The sequence below is a fragment of the Saccopteryx bilineata genome, chromosome 4, assembly GCF_036850765.1.
Source record: "Saccopteryx bilineata isolate mSacBil1 chromosome 4, mSacBil1_pri_phased_curated, whole genome shotgun sequence".
NCBI classification, from domain to species: domain Eukaryota; kingdom Metazoa; phylum Chordata; class Mammalia; order Chiroptera; family Emballonuridae; genus Saccopteryx; species Saccopteryx bilineata.
This window is the reverse complement of record NC_089493.1, coordinates 34,081,572-34,096,267: the sequence shown is the minus strand read 5'-3', so window position 1 is coordinate 34,096,267 and position 14,696 is coordinate 34,081,572. Positions and strand designations below refer to the sequence as shown.

Genomic DNA, 14,696 nt, shown 5'->3' with positions numbered 1-14,696 from the left:
CATCCTTGAGATTCTGGGATGAATCCCACTTGATCATGATGTATTATTTTTTTAATATGTTGTTGTATTTGGTTTGCCAGTATTTTGTTTAGTATTTTAGCATCTGTATTCATTAGAGATATTGGTCTGTAGTTTTCTTTCTTTGTGCCATCCTTGCCAGGTTTTGGTATGAGGGTTATGTTGGCCTCATAAAATGTGTTTGGAAGTATTGCTTCTTCTTCAATTTTTTGGAAGACTTTGAGTAGAATAGGAACCAAGTCTTCTTTGAATGTTTGATAGAATTCACTAGTATAACCGTCTGGGCCTGGACTTTTATTTTTGGGGAGATTTTTAATAGTTTTTTCTATTTCCTCCCTGCTGATTGGTCTGTTTAGGCTTTCTGCTTCTTCATGACTCAGGCTAGGAAGCTTGTATTGTTCTAGGAATTTATCCATTTCTTCTAGATTGTTGTATTTGGTGGCATATAATTTTTCATAGTATTCTACAATAATTCTTTGTATTTCTATGATGTCTGTGGTGATCTCTCCTCTTTCATTTTGGCTTTTATTTATTTGAGTCCTGTGTCTTTTTTCCTTGGTGAGTCTTGCCAAGGGTTTGTCAATTTTGTTGATCTTTTCAAAGAACCAGCTCCTTGTTTTATTGATTTTTTCTATAGTTTTTCTGTTCTCTATTTCATTTATTTCTGCTCTGATTTTTATTATCTCCTTTCTTCGGCTGGTTTTGGGTTGTCTTTGTTCTTCTTTTTCTAGTTCCTTAAGGTGTGAAGTTAAGTGGTTTACTTCGGCTCTCTCTTGTTTGTTCATATAGGCCTGAAGTGATATGAACTTTCCTCTTATTACTGCTTTTGCTGCATCCCAGAGATTCTGATATGTCGTATTTTCATTTTCATTTGTCTGTATATATCTTTTGATTTCTGCGCTTATTTCTTCTTTGACCCATTCATTTTTTAGAAGTATGTTGTTTAGTTTCCACATTTTTGTGGGTTTTTCCCCCTCTTTTTTGCAGTTGAATTCTAGTTTCAAGGCTTTATGATCAGAAAATATGCTTGGTACAATTTCAATTTTTCTAAATTTGCTGATATTGTCTTTGTGGCCCAACATATGGTCAATTCTTGAGAATGTTCCATGTACACTAGAGAAAAATGTATACTCTGTCGCTTTGGGATGAAGTGTCCTGTAGATGTCTATCATATCCAGGTGTTCTAGTATTTCGTTTAAGGCCACTATATCTTTATTGATTCTCTGTTTGGATGACCGATCTAGAGCCGTCAGCGGTGTATTGAGGTCTCCAAGTATGATTGTATTTTTGTTAGTTTTTGTTTTAAGGTCAATAAGTAGCTGTCTTATATATTTTGGTGCTCCTTGGTTTGGTGCATATATATTAAGGATTGTTATGTCTTCTTGATTCAACTTCCCCTTAATCATTATGAAATGACCATTTTTGTCTCTGAGTACTTTTTCTGTCTTGTAGTCAGCATTATTAGATATGAGTATTGCTACGCCTGCTTTTTTTTGGGTGTTGTTTGCTTGGAGTATTGTTTTCCAGCCTTTCACTTTGAATTTGTTTTTATCCTTGTTGCTTAGATGTGTTTCTTGTAGGCAGCATATAGTTGGATTTTCTTTTTTAATCCATTCTGCTACTCTGTGTCTTTTTATTGGTAAGTTTAATCCATTTACATTTAGTGTAATTATTGACACTTGTGGGTTCCCTACTGCCATTTTATAAATTGCTTTCTGTTAGTTTTGTATCTAGTTTGATTCTTCTCTTTTGTTTTTCTATCATTTGTTTTTGTTTGTTTGTGTTCCATACTTCTTTCCTCTGTTGCTACCTTTTTTAAGTCAAGTGTTTTTGTGGTGGTTTTTTTAAGGGTGGTTACCATTAAGTAATGAAAAGGGTACCTACCATATTCATTGTAGTACCCTATCTTATAAGTATTTCTGCACTTCATCATCCTTTGCTACTGTTAATCTCCATCCTCTCCCCCCTTTTTTTCCTTTGTTGTCACAGTTTAAGTTTGGTTTTATTGTGTTCTTGGTGGAGCTGTTACTTGTGGTGTTGTTTTCTTTTGTTCTTTGAATCTGGTTGGAAAACCCCCCTTAGTATTTCCTGGAGTGGGGGCTTTCTGTTGATAAATTCTCTCATCTTTTCTGTATTTGTGAATGTTTTTATATCTCCTTCATACTTGAAGGATAGCTTTGATGGGTATAGTATTCTTGGCTGAAAGTTCCTCTCTTTCAGGGCTTTAAATATTGGGGTCCACTCTCTTCTAGCTTGTAGAGTTTCTGCTGAGAAATCTGATGATAATCTAATAGGCCTTCCTTTATATGTTGTACTCTTCTTTTCCCTGGCTGCCTTGAGAATTTTTTCTTTGTCATTGGTTTGTGTCATCTTTATTATGATGTGCCTTGGAGTGGGTTTGTTGGGGTTAAGAAAACTTGGTGTTCTGTTTGCTTCTTGAATTTGAGGCTTTAGTTCCTTCCACAGGCTTGGGAAGTTCTCGTCTATTATTTGTTTGAGTATATTCTCCATTCCATTTTCTTTCTCTTCTCCCTCTGATATACCTATTATTCTTATGTTATTCTTTCTGATGGAGTCAGACAATTCCTGTAGGGCTTTCTCATTTTTTATTATTTTTGAGTCTCTTTCTTCTTCTCTCTGTTGTGCCTCAAGTTGTTTGTCTTCTATTTCACTAATCCTATCTTCAATCTGGGCTGTTCTGTTAGCTAAGCTTGTTACCTCGTTTTTCAGCTCGTGAATTGAGTTTTTCATTTCTGTTTGATTTGTTTTTATAGTTTCAATTTCCTTGGTAATATATTCTTTGTGTTCATTGAGTTGTTTTCTGATCTCCCTATATTGCCTTTCTGTGTTTTCTTGTATATCTCTGAGTATTTTTAAGATTTCTATTTTAAATTCTCTGTCATTTAGCTCCAAGGCTTCCAATATGTTAAGTCTTTTCTCCATAGATTTTTCCACATCTATTTGTGTTACCTCTCTTTCTTTTGTATCCATAATATTCGATTTCCTCTTTCTTATCGGCATCTGAGGGTGGTCTTATTGATAGCACGCAGGCGCACTCCCTCGCGGCTTGAATGAGCGTCGCTGCTGCGGTAGCTTCCTCCACACCCTCGTCTCTCAGATTCAAGTGATAACAGTCCTTTTGCTTTCAGTTTGTGTGGAACTCCGGAATGCTCCGAGGATAAATTTTTCTGTTTCTAGTTGATAGATTTGTTGTGATTTAGGGGAGAGCTGTCGGACGCGCTTCTCACGGCGCCATTTCCGTGACATCACTCGCTTTTTTTCTGAAAACACTTTCTTATGCCTGCTGACCATTTATATGTCTCCTTTGGAGAAATATCTGCTGAAGTCTTTTGCCCATTTTTTAATCAAGTTATTTGATTTTTGCTATCGAGTTTTCAGAGATTCTTATTTTTTTGGATATTAACCCCTTATCAGATAAATGGTTTGCAAATATTTGCTCTCATTTCATAGGTTGCCTTTTCACTTTATTGACTGTTTCCTTTGATATACAGAAGTTTTTCAATTTTATGTAGTACCACTTTTTGGTGTTTTGCCTGTGCTTTTGGTGTCAAATCCAAGAAATCATTGCTAAGATGAACGTCAAGGAGATTTTCTCCTACATTTTCTTCTAGGAATTTTACAGTTTAGACCTTACATTTAAGTCTTTAATCCATTTTGAGTTGATTTTTGTGCATGATGTAAAACGAGTCCAATTTTATTCTTTTGAATGTAAATATACAGTTTCCCCAGTACTCAAACCATTACTTTTCAAGAGCTCTTTAAAAAATTCAGATATGACAAAATGCTATGATTAGTTCTTAGGAAGAATATAAAATATAAAAGAGTAAGAGGAAGTATTAATATAATATTATTCTGAGAATATATAGGATAAAAACATTAAGAAAAGTTAAGTTTTAGATATTTTAACATTGAGCTTCTAAATATAGAGACTTTGTAGACTAGTATGTAAAGGAAAAGTTCTCAAAATTTCAGTACAAGTTTGGCCAGATATTTCTGAAGTAAAAGTTTTTAAAGTTATTTTTCTCAATAACCCCAGTGGTAGTCTTATTTTAAATTAAGTGGCAAAAGGAGAAAAAAGACATCAATGATTCTGATCAAATCAAAAGGTCAGAGCCATGACATTAGATTTAGACATTTAAACCAGTTATTCTGAAATTGCCTATAATTTTCATATTTAGTGAATTTAGGAAATAAGAAAAATCCATGTTATTATGACAGAGGATTTCTCTTTTACTTTGCCCAGCTATTATGAATCTTTTTATTTATTTCTCATTTTAACATCCACCATCCATCTCTTCTTTAAAACTGACATTTGGGCAGCCATTTGGTCTGACAATGATCAGCAAGTGCTCTGTGATCAAACTGAAGCTTAGTGCATTGCTAATGGTGCTGCTCCTTCCTGTCAGCCTGTAGAATTGAGAACTGGTCTAAGAATCCCGTTCCTTTCTCCCATAGAGCAGTGCCAGCGCGACTCAGTATTCTTGGCTGCTTACTTCTTTTTTCCTCCCATTAATTTGAGAGAGGAAGAGGAACGAAGAGGGAGAAGGAGGCAGGAAAAGGAAAGAGAGAGAGAAAGAAGCATCAACTTATTCTACTTCGTTCCATTTAGTTGTGTGCTCACTGGTTGCTTCTCATATGTGCCCTGACCAGAGGTTGAACCCATCACCTCTGGAGCGCAAGGTCAACACCTTATTCACTGAGCCACCAGGCCAGGGCCAGCTGCTTACTTCTTGCTTTTTACTCTCAAATCACCCCCCTTATTCTCCAGCTATACCTTGCACCCTGCCTGAACCAAAGCTCACTTCCTATTTATATTCGTAGGAGTAAACATAACTTTTTTCCCTCACCTTGACTGACTTGACTGACACTTTAGAACAAAATCCTGTTCATTTACTCGAAACATGGTTAAAGCTATTGTTTCTATTTTCTGGCCATCCAGGATGCAGCTTACAAACATCTTTTATTACCGTTCTCTGAAATGTTTGCCACCATCGCAGCCTCTCTTATTTCCACAGCACTTGGGGAAGTGGAGTGGATGTTAAATGCTGGTGTCAGTAACTCATCCTGCTGGACTGTGATTTAGCGGTCCTATGGGTATGACAATGCTAGATTATATTAAAAGGGTAGCACAAAAAATGTCATCCTTTTATATCAACACATTCTGAAGAGCATTAGTTTATGATAAATATTTGCTGTTTCCTTTGTCAGGTATAGTTGAAGTTGAAATACTTCTGATTTTGAATAGACAATCAGAAATATAATCCTTCCATTCATTGGATAGAATTATTGACCTAATGATTCCACAAAAACACCCTATCGTGTGTTTCCTTGTTATCCCATCAAAGCACTCTATACTGCCCCTTGTTCTCAACATTTTTCACTGCAAACATACATGACGTAACTCCTGTGAGTATTAACAGCTCACCTCATCTCAGGCATTGATTAAGAGAAGGAAAAGGGAAAAATACTTTCATTCCCATGGGACCAGATCAGCATGTCCTAGGATAGCACAAGCATGTTGGTACTTCACTACGCTATTCAATTTGTTCACCTTTCCTCTTCTTTTGAAATTAGTGTCCTGCATGCTATAAGAACTTGATTAATGCTTTCTGACTGATGTCATAAACAACAAAACAGAAAGCATTTCAACAAAATGTTTATATTGCTTGAAAATTGCTAAAGTGATTGCAACTGTTGAGAGAAATGTGTTCATTGTGACAAAAATCAGTCATTGATCATCAAAAGACATTGGATACCTGTCATATGAGAAAATTATGGCCAATGGATCAAAAAGCAGAATTGAAAATGCTAGACCTGTCCATGACTTATAAGAAATATAAATCAGCTTTAGCTTATTATTAGGAAATGCAAATGATAAATAGAAATTTGGGGGGGAAAATGAATTTGAAACTGTTCCATACCTGCATGTGCAAGGATTTTAAAGTTATGTGATACATTTTAGACAGGTGATTTATAGGGTGGTACTCTCAAGGTCCTGTCTGGTAGACTAATAAATTGTGCCTTATAACTTCTATAGCACTGGTCAAAAAACTTAGCATAACGCTCCTTTAACCACTCTGGAAACTTTGACCAGATCCGAGTAGAGGCTAAGACCTCAGCACCCAGCAGGACCTTACTCCCTTCACCCAAATGTTGGGCCTTCACCCAAATGGAATCCTCTTTGGTCATCTGTTTTCTCATAACTCTCTTCTCCAATCTGTGCAGCTCTTAGTCCCAACCTATTCCCTAAAACTTTTGGAGTTTTCACCTTCTCCTTTTTATCGCCTCAAACTTCTCTTCTCTACCTCACCTCCTTCCATCAGTTGTTTTATTTTTTTTTTATTCTAAAAACCTTTATTTCTACTTCAGCAAATCACACACACACATCCTTTGTAATAACCAGAACTGCCCCATTTCAAAACTCACCAACTCTGGTGTACAAATTAGGAACAGTGGCAAGTTACCAATCAGTAGATGTAAAACAGTATAAACACTCCTTTTCCCTCAGTCTACAAGCCCCTTCTGGCTTTACCACTTTCTTCATTCAATCTAAATTCTTGGTGTATCAGTTCAGCTTTTCTCCAACACCTTCAACTTATTTTATCCTCATCATCCTTCCACTACAACCTACTGTAAGAATCCACAAACTTTGATCAATCCCTCTTTGCCATTCACTTTTATTCCCAGGCCTCTAAGCACAACCAGAGAAGAGTTGACAGCTGTTTAAGTTATCACTTTCAATTTACAAATCAGCGAGGCCAAAATTCCTTTTGATGATCCTTATATATCCCATAGGTCAATTTATTCCATTCCTTACTGGTCTTCCAAATCTTCACCATTGTCCTAAAGGCCCCTCTACTCCACATCCTCTGAGTCTTGTAGCCAAATAAGCCTAGATCTGAATGATGGCTCCAACCTTTACTAGATTATAACTCTTGGCATATTTAATGGTTTGCCTTCTTCTAATCATGCCTCCTCTAAAATCCCTTTTCTGTCTAACTCTAATCATACCAGTATCACCAGTGAAATCCTTCAATGCTTCCTATGACCCCAGGGTTAAATACAAACTGTGGAAGTGAGCAGAGGAGGCCCTCCATTTCTAGGCCCGTTTTCCTCTCCAGCTTCATCTGCTTCCTATCCTGCAGTCTGGCCATACCAAGCTAACTGCGGCTTCCGCAGTGGACATGAGAACCCCTGTCTATGCCTGTGTTTATTCCCCTTCCTAGAAGGTTCTCCGCTAACCGCCACTATCTCCTTTTTCAGTTTAGAAAATCCCTTAGTCATGAGACTCAAACATCACATCCCTGTGAAGTTTTTCTTAATGTCCCTAAGAAAAGTTGATTACTTCTTCATATTCTTTTATACCACATAAACAGCTGTGATAATATCATTACACTATATTTACAATTAATTTTTTACTCTATTTGAGAATTCTTTGAGGGCACTTCTTTATAAGATAAGCATGGGGGGGGAGGAAAGTAACATGTACTCTGCTTCTTTAATTAGTACTTTTTATTTTTTAGAGCACATTTAGGATTATCGCAAATTTACAGAACATACAGCGTTCCCATATACCTCCTGTCCTCACATGCATCCAACCTCCCCTACTGTTTCTATCCTGCACCAGAGTGGTACAGTTATTACAATCAATAAACCTACATTGACACATCATCATCACCCGAAGTCCATAGTTTACATTAGGGTTCACTGTTGGTGTTGTATATTCTATCGGTCTTGACAAGTATATAATTACATATATCTGTCATTGGGGTATTATACAGCATAGTTTCACTGTCCTAAAAACCTTCTGTGTTCTGCCTATTTATCACTCCCTGCCTGCTAACCCTTGATCTTTTTACTGTCTCCCTAGTTTTGCCTTTTCCAGATGATACAGTTAGAATCATATAGTAGATAGCCTTTTCAGAATGGCATCTTTCACTCAGTAATATACATTTAAGATTCCTTCCTGTCTTTTAACCACTTGATAGCTCATTTCTTTTTATGTTGAATTGTATTTTATTGTCTAAATGTATCACCATTTATCCATTTATCTCCCTAAACAACGTCTTGGTTGCTTCCAACTTTTGGCAATTATGAATAAAGCCGTTATAAATCTTTTTGTATAGGTTTTATATAGACATAAATGTTCAGTTCATTGGGTAAATACCAAAAAGCATAATTACTGAATTGTATGTTAAAAATATGTTTAATTTGTAAGAAAGAGCCTAATTGTCCTCCAAAGTGGCTGTGCTATTTTGTACTCCTGCTTGCAGTGAGTAAGAGTTCCAGTTCCTCCACATTCCTCAGAGTGTTTGGTGTGGCTAGGGTTTCAGATTTTGGTCATTCTAGTAGGTGTGTAATGATATCTCATTGTTGTTTTAATTTGCAGTTTACTAATGACATATGATGGTAAACATCTTTTGATATGCTTACTTACCTTCTTTGGTGAGGAATTGGTTTAGGTCTCTTGCCCATTTTTAATTGGATTATTCTTTTTCTTGTTGAGTTTTTTAAATTCTTTGTATATTTGGGATAACAGGCCTTTATCAGATAAGTCTTTTTGAAATATTTTCTCCCAATCTATGGCTTATCTTCTGATTCTGTTGACCTCTCTTTTTTCCTAATTCTTTTTCTTATACATTTACATATACAGCATATCATATAATACTACACCAAATAATACAGTTTTACCCCTTGCATTACTACTGTGTGCCATGAAAATATGCAAAGGAAACAGTCCAAGTCCCCAGCTCACTACCCATTTTGAATGAATAAAAAGGTATCAGGAGTTAAACACCAACCATTTGCAATGCTTTTTCACCAAAAATTGTGTCTGTGTTTATTCATGGTACATCATTCTTGTAAGTTGAAGCTCGTAGTAAATATGTGCTTTCTTAAATTTAAGCTTAAGTGATGTAATTAATATACCAGAATTATAATGTCAGTACAACTAAACATACTGTTTAATAAAGTATTCTGCATTTCGATGAAGTACCATAAAAATCTAATCAGTTTTATCTTTTGTTGCAAAAGGAACAGCTGTTTATAAAGCTATGAAAAAATTTAATTTACTTCAATTTAATGCAACTGATTTTTGTTTCTTAAATTAATATAAATATCTCCTATAAAACAAACAACCCCATTTTGTAGATGAACAAACAAGTGTAGAGAAGGAAAATAACTTGCTAGTACAGCTACCAGTTAGCAGTGAAGGTGTCAATTGTCATCTCATTCCAACATTTGTTCCACTATACTACCATGAACCAATAAGTGCATTGTTAGGAGGCAAAAACCTTGCTTAAACACTTAGAAAATCACACAGCCATGTTGAGTAGCTCTTATAGTTTAGTACTGGAGAACACACATACACACAGAGAAAGAGTGAAAGAGATTTTTGCCCTCAGGTAAGCACAAAATAACAGAAATAATGGCAATTTAGCCTCAAATAGATATGAAATAGAGTATAAACATAAATAAATTAAGTGAAAGAGTGGGGTGTGATTTAATCAAGAAAAATGCACTAGAATTAAGTTTTATTCTGGATTTCAGAGGAAAATCTCTCTGGAATATCAGAATGAATAATTAGAATTCTTACAAACATAGTAACCAGGATGGATTGGAGACAGACTTACTTGAATCAAAATTTTCCATTTTAATTGTATCATTTAATCTAATCAATATCTGTGTTATTTGAATAACACATTTCTTAAGGTAGAGTAACTTAAATAATTGTTAAAAAACATTCGTTCTTATACACTATGATAAATCTTTTCACTAAGTTTGAGTTAATCTTTGGGCTATTGTCCATAATTATATACTGTATAAACTTGTCCAAAGAATACCTGTTAGGTATCTGCTACTAACACATTATCACTTTAACTTATCAGATTTCAGTATGAATTTATTAACAGATTAATAAATAAACAATGGCTTCAGGTTAAAGGTTGGTTAGTCATTCTATATCATGTATGTGAACTGAAGATGCTATGATGGAAAGGCTTCCATCCTTGTTAGAAGGATATAAAAGATACCATTTCCCAACAAAGACTCATTCAGAGGAATTATTTTAGTACCAGTGATATGGCTAAACCAAAATAATATAACTTTTAGTAGAGATTACTTTTGGTTGTCTCAATGAGCCTATATATTAGTACTGGAGTATTAGGGAAACATTCAAGAGGAAAAGAAAATAGCCATCCCATTTATGTTGAAGATTGGTATATGATTGGGTAGCTGAACAGCACCTCAGTAAATATTGGATAGATGAATGGATGGATGGACAGATAGAAAGACATACAGATAATTGGATAGTGATCTTGTTTGTTTATTTATGTGTGCCTCTTATTTTCAGTGTTAAAATTTTTGAATTCATAGGTAAGAGGTATCTGTCCTCACAACCCATAATATTTTACTTCAAAAATAGACCCTATTTTTTTCATCTGCCCTTTTCCCCACTATGAATATCAACTTCTTGGACTTCTTTTCTCTTTTCATCAGAGCAACCCAACCTCTGGACTTCCTGCATTAAGAACATAAGGTGCAGTGGTGGAAACAGCAGAATGTCAAGATATTTTCCATGTCCACTGTATTCTTTGCACAGCCTCCACCACCTTGTAGTTTTAAGAGATGGTCAAGTAACCAAATTTGTTTTCTTTTCTTCTTTATAGTTATCGTGTGATGTGAAACTGGATCCTCGCCCAGAATACCATCGGTGTATACTGACTTGGCATCACCAAGAACCACTGCCTTGGGCACAGAGCACAGGTGAGTCACTCACACCTGCAGGTGTGTCTATGCATGTGTCCTGCCAAAACACACTTCTAAATATATATCACCTCCTTCCTTGGGTATACCTAGTTTGAAATTATTATACATTTTCCTTTTTGAAAGATTAGATGAGTTACCTTATTTTTCACTCCATAAGACACACCTGACCATAAGACACACCTAGGGTTTTAAGGAGGAAAATAAGAGAAAAAAAAAGTCTGAACCAAATGGTGTGTTAAAATATTTAACAAAATACCGTATTTTTCATTCCATAAGACACACAGGCATTTTCCCCTCCACTTTTGGGGGAGGGGGAAGTGTGTCTTATGGAGCGAAAAATATGGTAAATTTTTCTAAACAGTACAGCATAACAAGACAAGAGTAAAAAATATATATAATAAAAGTTTAGTTATTTCATGGAGCCAGTTTTTCTAGATAAACATTTGAAATACAAATCTAGAATTACAAAAGGTCTTTATCTATTTGTTCAATCAATAAGCTCTGAGCATAACTTTGGTTATAGGAAAAGCATGGGTTATGGCCAAGCCACCCTGAAAGGTGAGATTAAAGCCCAGTTAAATGTGAGTCTCTATGGACACTACTATACCCTGGATATTGGTAAAGCCATATTGATAATTCAGAGTTCCATATATTTACGTACTGTAGACTTTAAACTTTTAACTCAACTTCTCTAGTCACATTCTATGTAATTTTTGATGTGACTCCAATAAATTTGTATTGTTCTTTAAGCAAAAGTCCTGTCAAGTGCAGATATTAACTAAAACAGTGGCTAAGTACAGGACCCTAAGCAAGTTACCTCAACTCTTTTGAGTAATGTGAGAATTAAACAAGAGGGTTAAATAAAGTCCCTGACACTTTGCCTGGCACTTAGTAAATACTACTAAAGAACAGGTAGTTGCTGCTATTATTATTGCTATTATTTTAATAGGTTTTAAAAGCCTCTCTTTTCAGACACACATAGCATTTTAGCCTGAAGAGAGAAATTCTGTGGCATTTTGCACGATGCTATAAAATTCTGGTTTTATTTGTTTAAGCAATAATTTCTAATGTTTATTTGTAGAGGTTATTGGAAAGGTGGTAAGATACAGTAACAAGGCTACCTGAAAAAGGTACTGGAAAGTCTTATCATTTCTCTTCCTCTCAAGGACCTGTTTCTCTTCATGGGTTCTTACTTTGAAAAGAACTATAAGGGCTCCAGATGTATCCACTGTGATGCTCATGCCACTGTAATGAGAGTATTTCTTTCTAGGTAACCAGATGAGCAGCCGTCTGATGAGCATGCGCAGCGCCAATGGACTGTTGATGCTACCTCCAAAGACAGAGCAGTACGTGGAGCTCCACAAGGGCGAGGTGGTGGACGTCATGGTCATTGGACGACTATGATGGTCACCAGCGGGAGAAAGCTTTGATGCATGTCCACATATCATTGACTGTATCCTGTAATATGCAACGGCACAGCTAGTTTTTCTGATTTGGATAAAAGTTGATCTGTATAGTCAACATCTTGAACTATATTTCAAAGAATTTAAATACCTTTTAAAGAAAAAAAACACCTAAAAATAAATCTTAACAGACAACTCTATTCTGATTATATCAAAGCAAATTTTTCCTTTCTTGCAAATTGCTTTGTGTGTTCAATGCTAGATCTGATAGCGATAGCTTTTAGTAGACAGCAGTAGGTGCCTGCAGAACTTGTGTTTTTCTCATCTTTAAACAACTACTTATGCTCTTAAATCAAGGCTGTCTGCTTATTTATACTAGCGTAGGCAACACTTGGATTTCCCTTCTTAGTATGCTTCATAACCGCTTTCCAGAGAGCTTCTGCTTGTTCTTTATCACGTACCGTGTTTATGTGCACAGTGCCACAGAAGAGGGACTGGGTGGAGGCCCCGCCTGCCTCCAGGAGACCATCCTCGCAGAGCTTCCAGGGACGTCTCTCACCCCAGTCGCCTCACGGCACAGTACTCTTGGGCAGTAACTGGATACCTTTTATTTGAACAAACAAACTGGGGGGAAAATGCTTCCTTAAGTGCTGACAGCCTTTTTAACCAATACATTTAAAATTGTACAGAACAAAAAATTAAATCAAAGACTGATCTTGTACAGATATTAGTGTTACCAGCATTCATGTGGAAATCAAGAGCAAAGAAAAAATAATGTTAAACAACTCTGTACCATAACATTTTCTGTAATGATACTGAAACTTAATGAATAAAAAAAAAAATCCTTGATCATTATATAAAAATTTATTGTGTTGGCCTTGTTATTAAAAAAGATAAGATTGTTACACATTCTGATGGGGTTCTGCCTGGATAAAAGACATATTTAAGATGACCTAACAAGGTTAACTGATATGAAGGAGATTTGAAATGTGGCATAATGTAATTGTTTTACTGCAGTAATGTGATCTGTAGCATTGTGAAAATATGGATCAGAAAACAGTGGAGAACCTGCAGTCGGTCAGCTCTTTCCTGTCACAGCTGAGAATAACTAGCAAATTTAAAGGAAAGATAATTGATAATTTAGGAGGTAAAAAACTAAATTCTTGGTTTAGATGCCACAAATTTCAAACATCTACAGTTCTTTGGCATGGAGGGGGGAAAGGTAAGTAATAAACCAGAAAATTTCAGATGAATACCTACAACCTTTTTAATCATGTTAGAAAGGAAGTGAGAAATGGGGGAAATCTGTGCTTGTCCATAAAAAAATGCAAAAAATGAAATATATTGTAGCCACATGGCTCCTTGAATAAAAATTGAGAGGCACTTTTCAAATGGTGATAACAGGGGACATTGAATATGCTGTAAGGGATACTTGGTAAAGCGAACAACAAAAATTGACCTCCTAGTAAACAAAGTAAACAAATGATGGGAATGAATAAAGCCAAGTTGTGAACAACAAATATTTGGTATTTCTAGAGTTGAAAATAAAATATTTTCTACATTTTAAAAAATTTCTTCATTGATTGATTAATTTTTATAGAAAGAGCGCGAAACATTGATTTGTTGTTCCACCCATTTATGCATTAATTGGTTAATTATTTGCCCTGACTAGGGATCAAACCTACAACCTTGGCGTATCAGGATGATACTCTGACCAGCTGAGATACCTGACCAGAGCCAAAATGTTCTATATTTTACGTTTTCTTTTATATTTGCAATTAAAGAAGATAAGATTAGTTAATAGAGGTCAAATGAAAGATCATGAACAGTACTTTACCGGCATTCATTCAAGAAATATTTATTCACAACTAAGTGGAACAATGAGCTGATCCTTTTCTATTTCTCTATCTCTTTTTCTCCTTCTTACTCTGTCTCTTTCCCTGTCACTCAAAAAAAAAAGAAAAGAAAAACAAATATTTATTGTTCATCTACTATGTGCTTGAGTTCAATGTATATCATGCTATTACTTACGAAGATGAATAGAGGTAGTAGCTAAAATTAAACTCCATCAAGGGAGATAATAAAAATTCATTCATGTAACCACCATATTTGATGTTTGATACTTAAAAATGCATGGTAGAGCTGATGCCATTAGGGTCTCAGCCCATCTATACACAGATGCATAAATAAACTTCTTATAAAAAAATTTTTAAAGACATAGTAGAGTGTGTAAAATGTAACAAATGATGACATAATTAAGATTTAAAGAGTTGGAGGAGTTCAAATGATAACCTCCTAAAAGGTAAGATTTCAAGGGATAAGATGTCATTTTAATGGGTCTTAAGAGAAGTGTACATTTTTTTAAGATTTTATGTATTGATTTTACAGAGAGAGGAGGGGGAGGAGAATGAGAAGTATCAACTCAGTTGCTTCACTTCAGTTGTTTGTTGCTTGTTTGTTGCTTGTGGTATGTGCCTTGACCAGGCA

General features: G+C 35.4%; 1 protein-coding gene across 8 annotated transcripts in view; it reads left to right on the top strand.

The window, feature by feature from the left end:
• The window catches only part of GPHN (gephyrin), a 524,116-nt gene extending 511,036 nt beyond the window's left edge, over positions 1–13,080 (top strand). For 6 of the 8 annotated variants that reach the window (XM_066272872.1, XM_066272871.1, XM_066272867.1 and 3 more), the window contains 2 exons: positions 10,707–10,803; positions 12,077–13,080. In XM_066272872.1, coding sequence (XP_066128969.1) covers positions 10,707–10,803; positions 12,077–12,210 — 231 coding nt within the window. In that variant the 3' untranslated portion in view covers positions 12,211–13,080. The remainder of the gene's footprint in view (positions 1–10,706; positions 10,804–12,076) is intronic. The other 2 variants (XM_066272868.1, XM_066272866.1) reach the window with 1 other exon arrangement.
• The last annotated feature ends 1,616 nt before the right edge of the window (positions 13,081–14,696 follow it).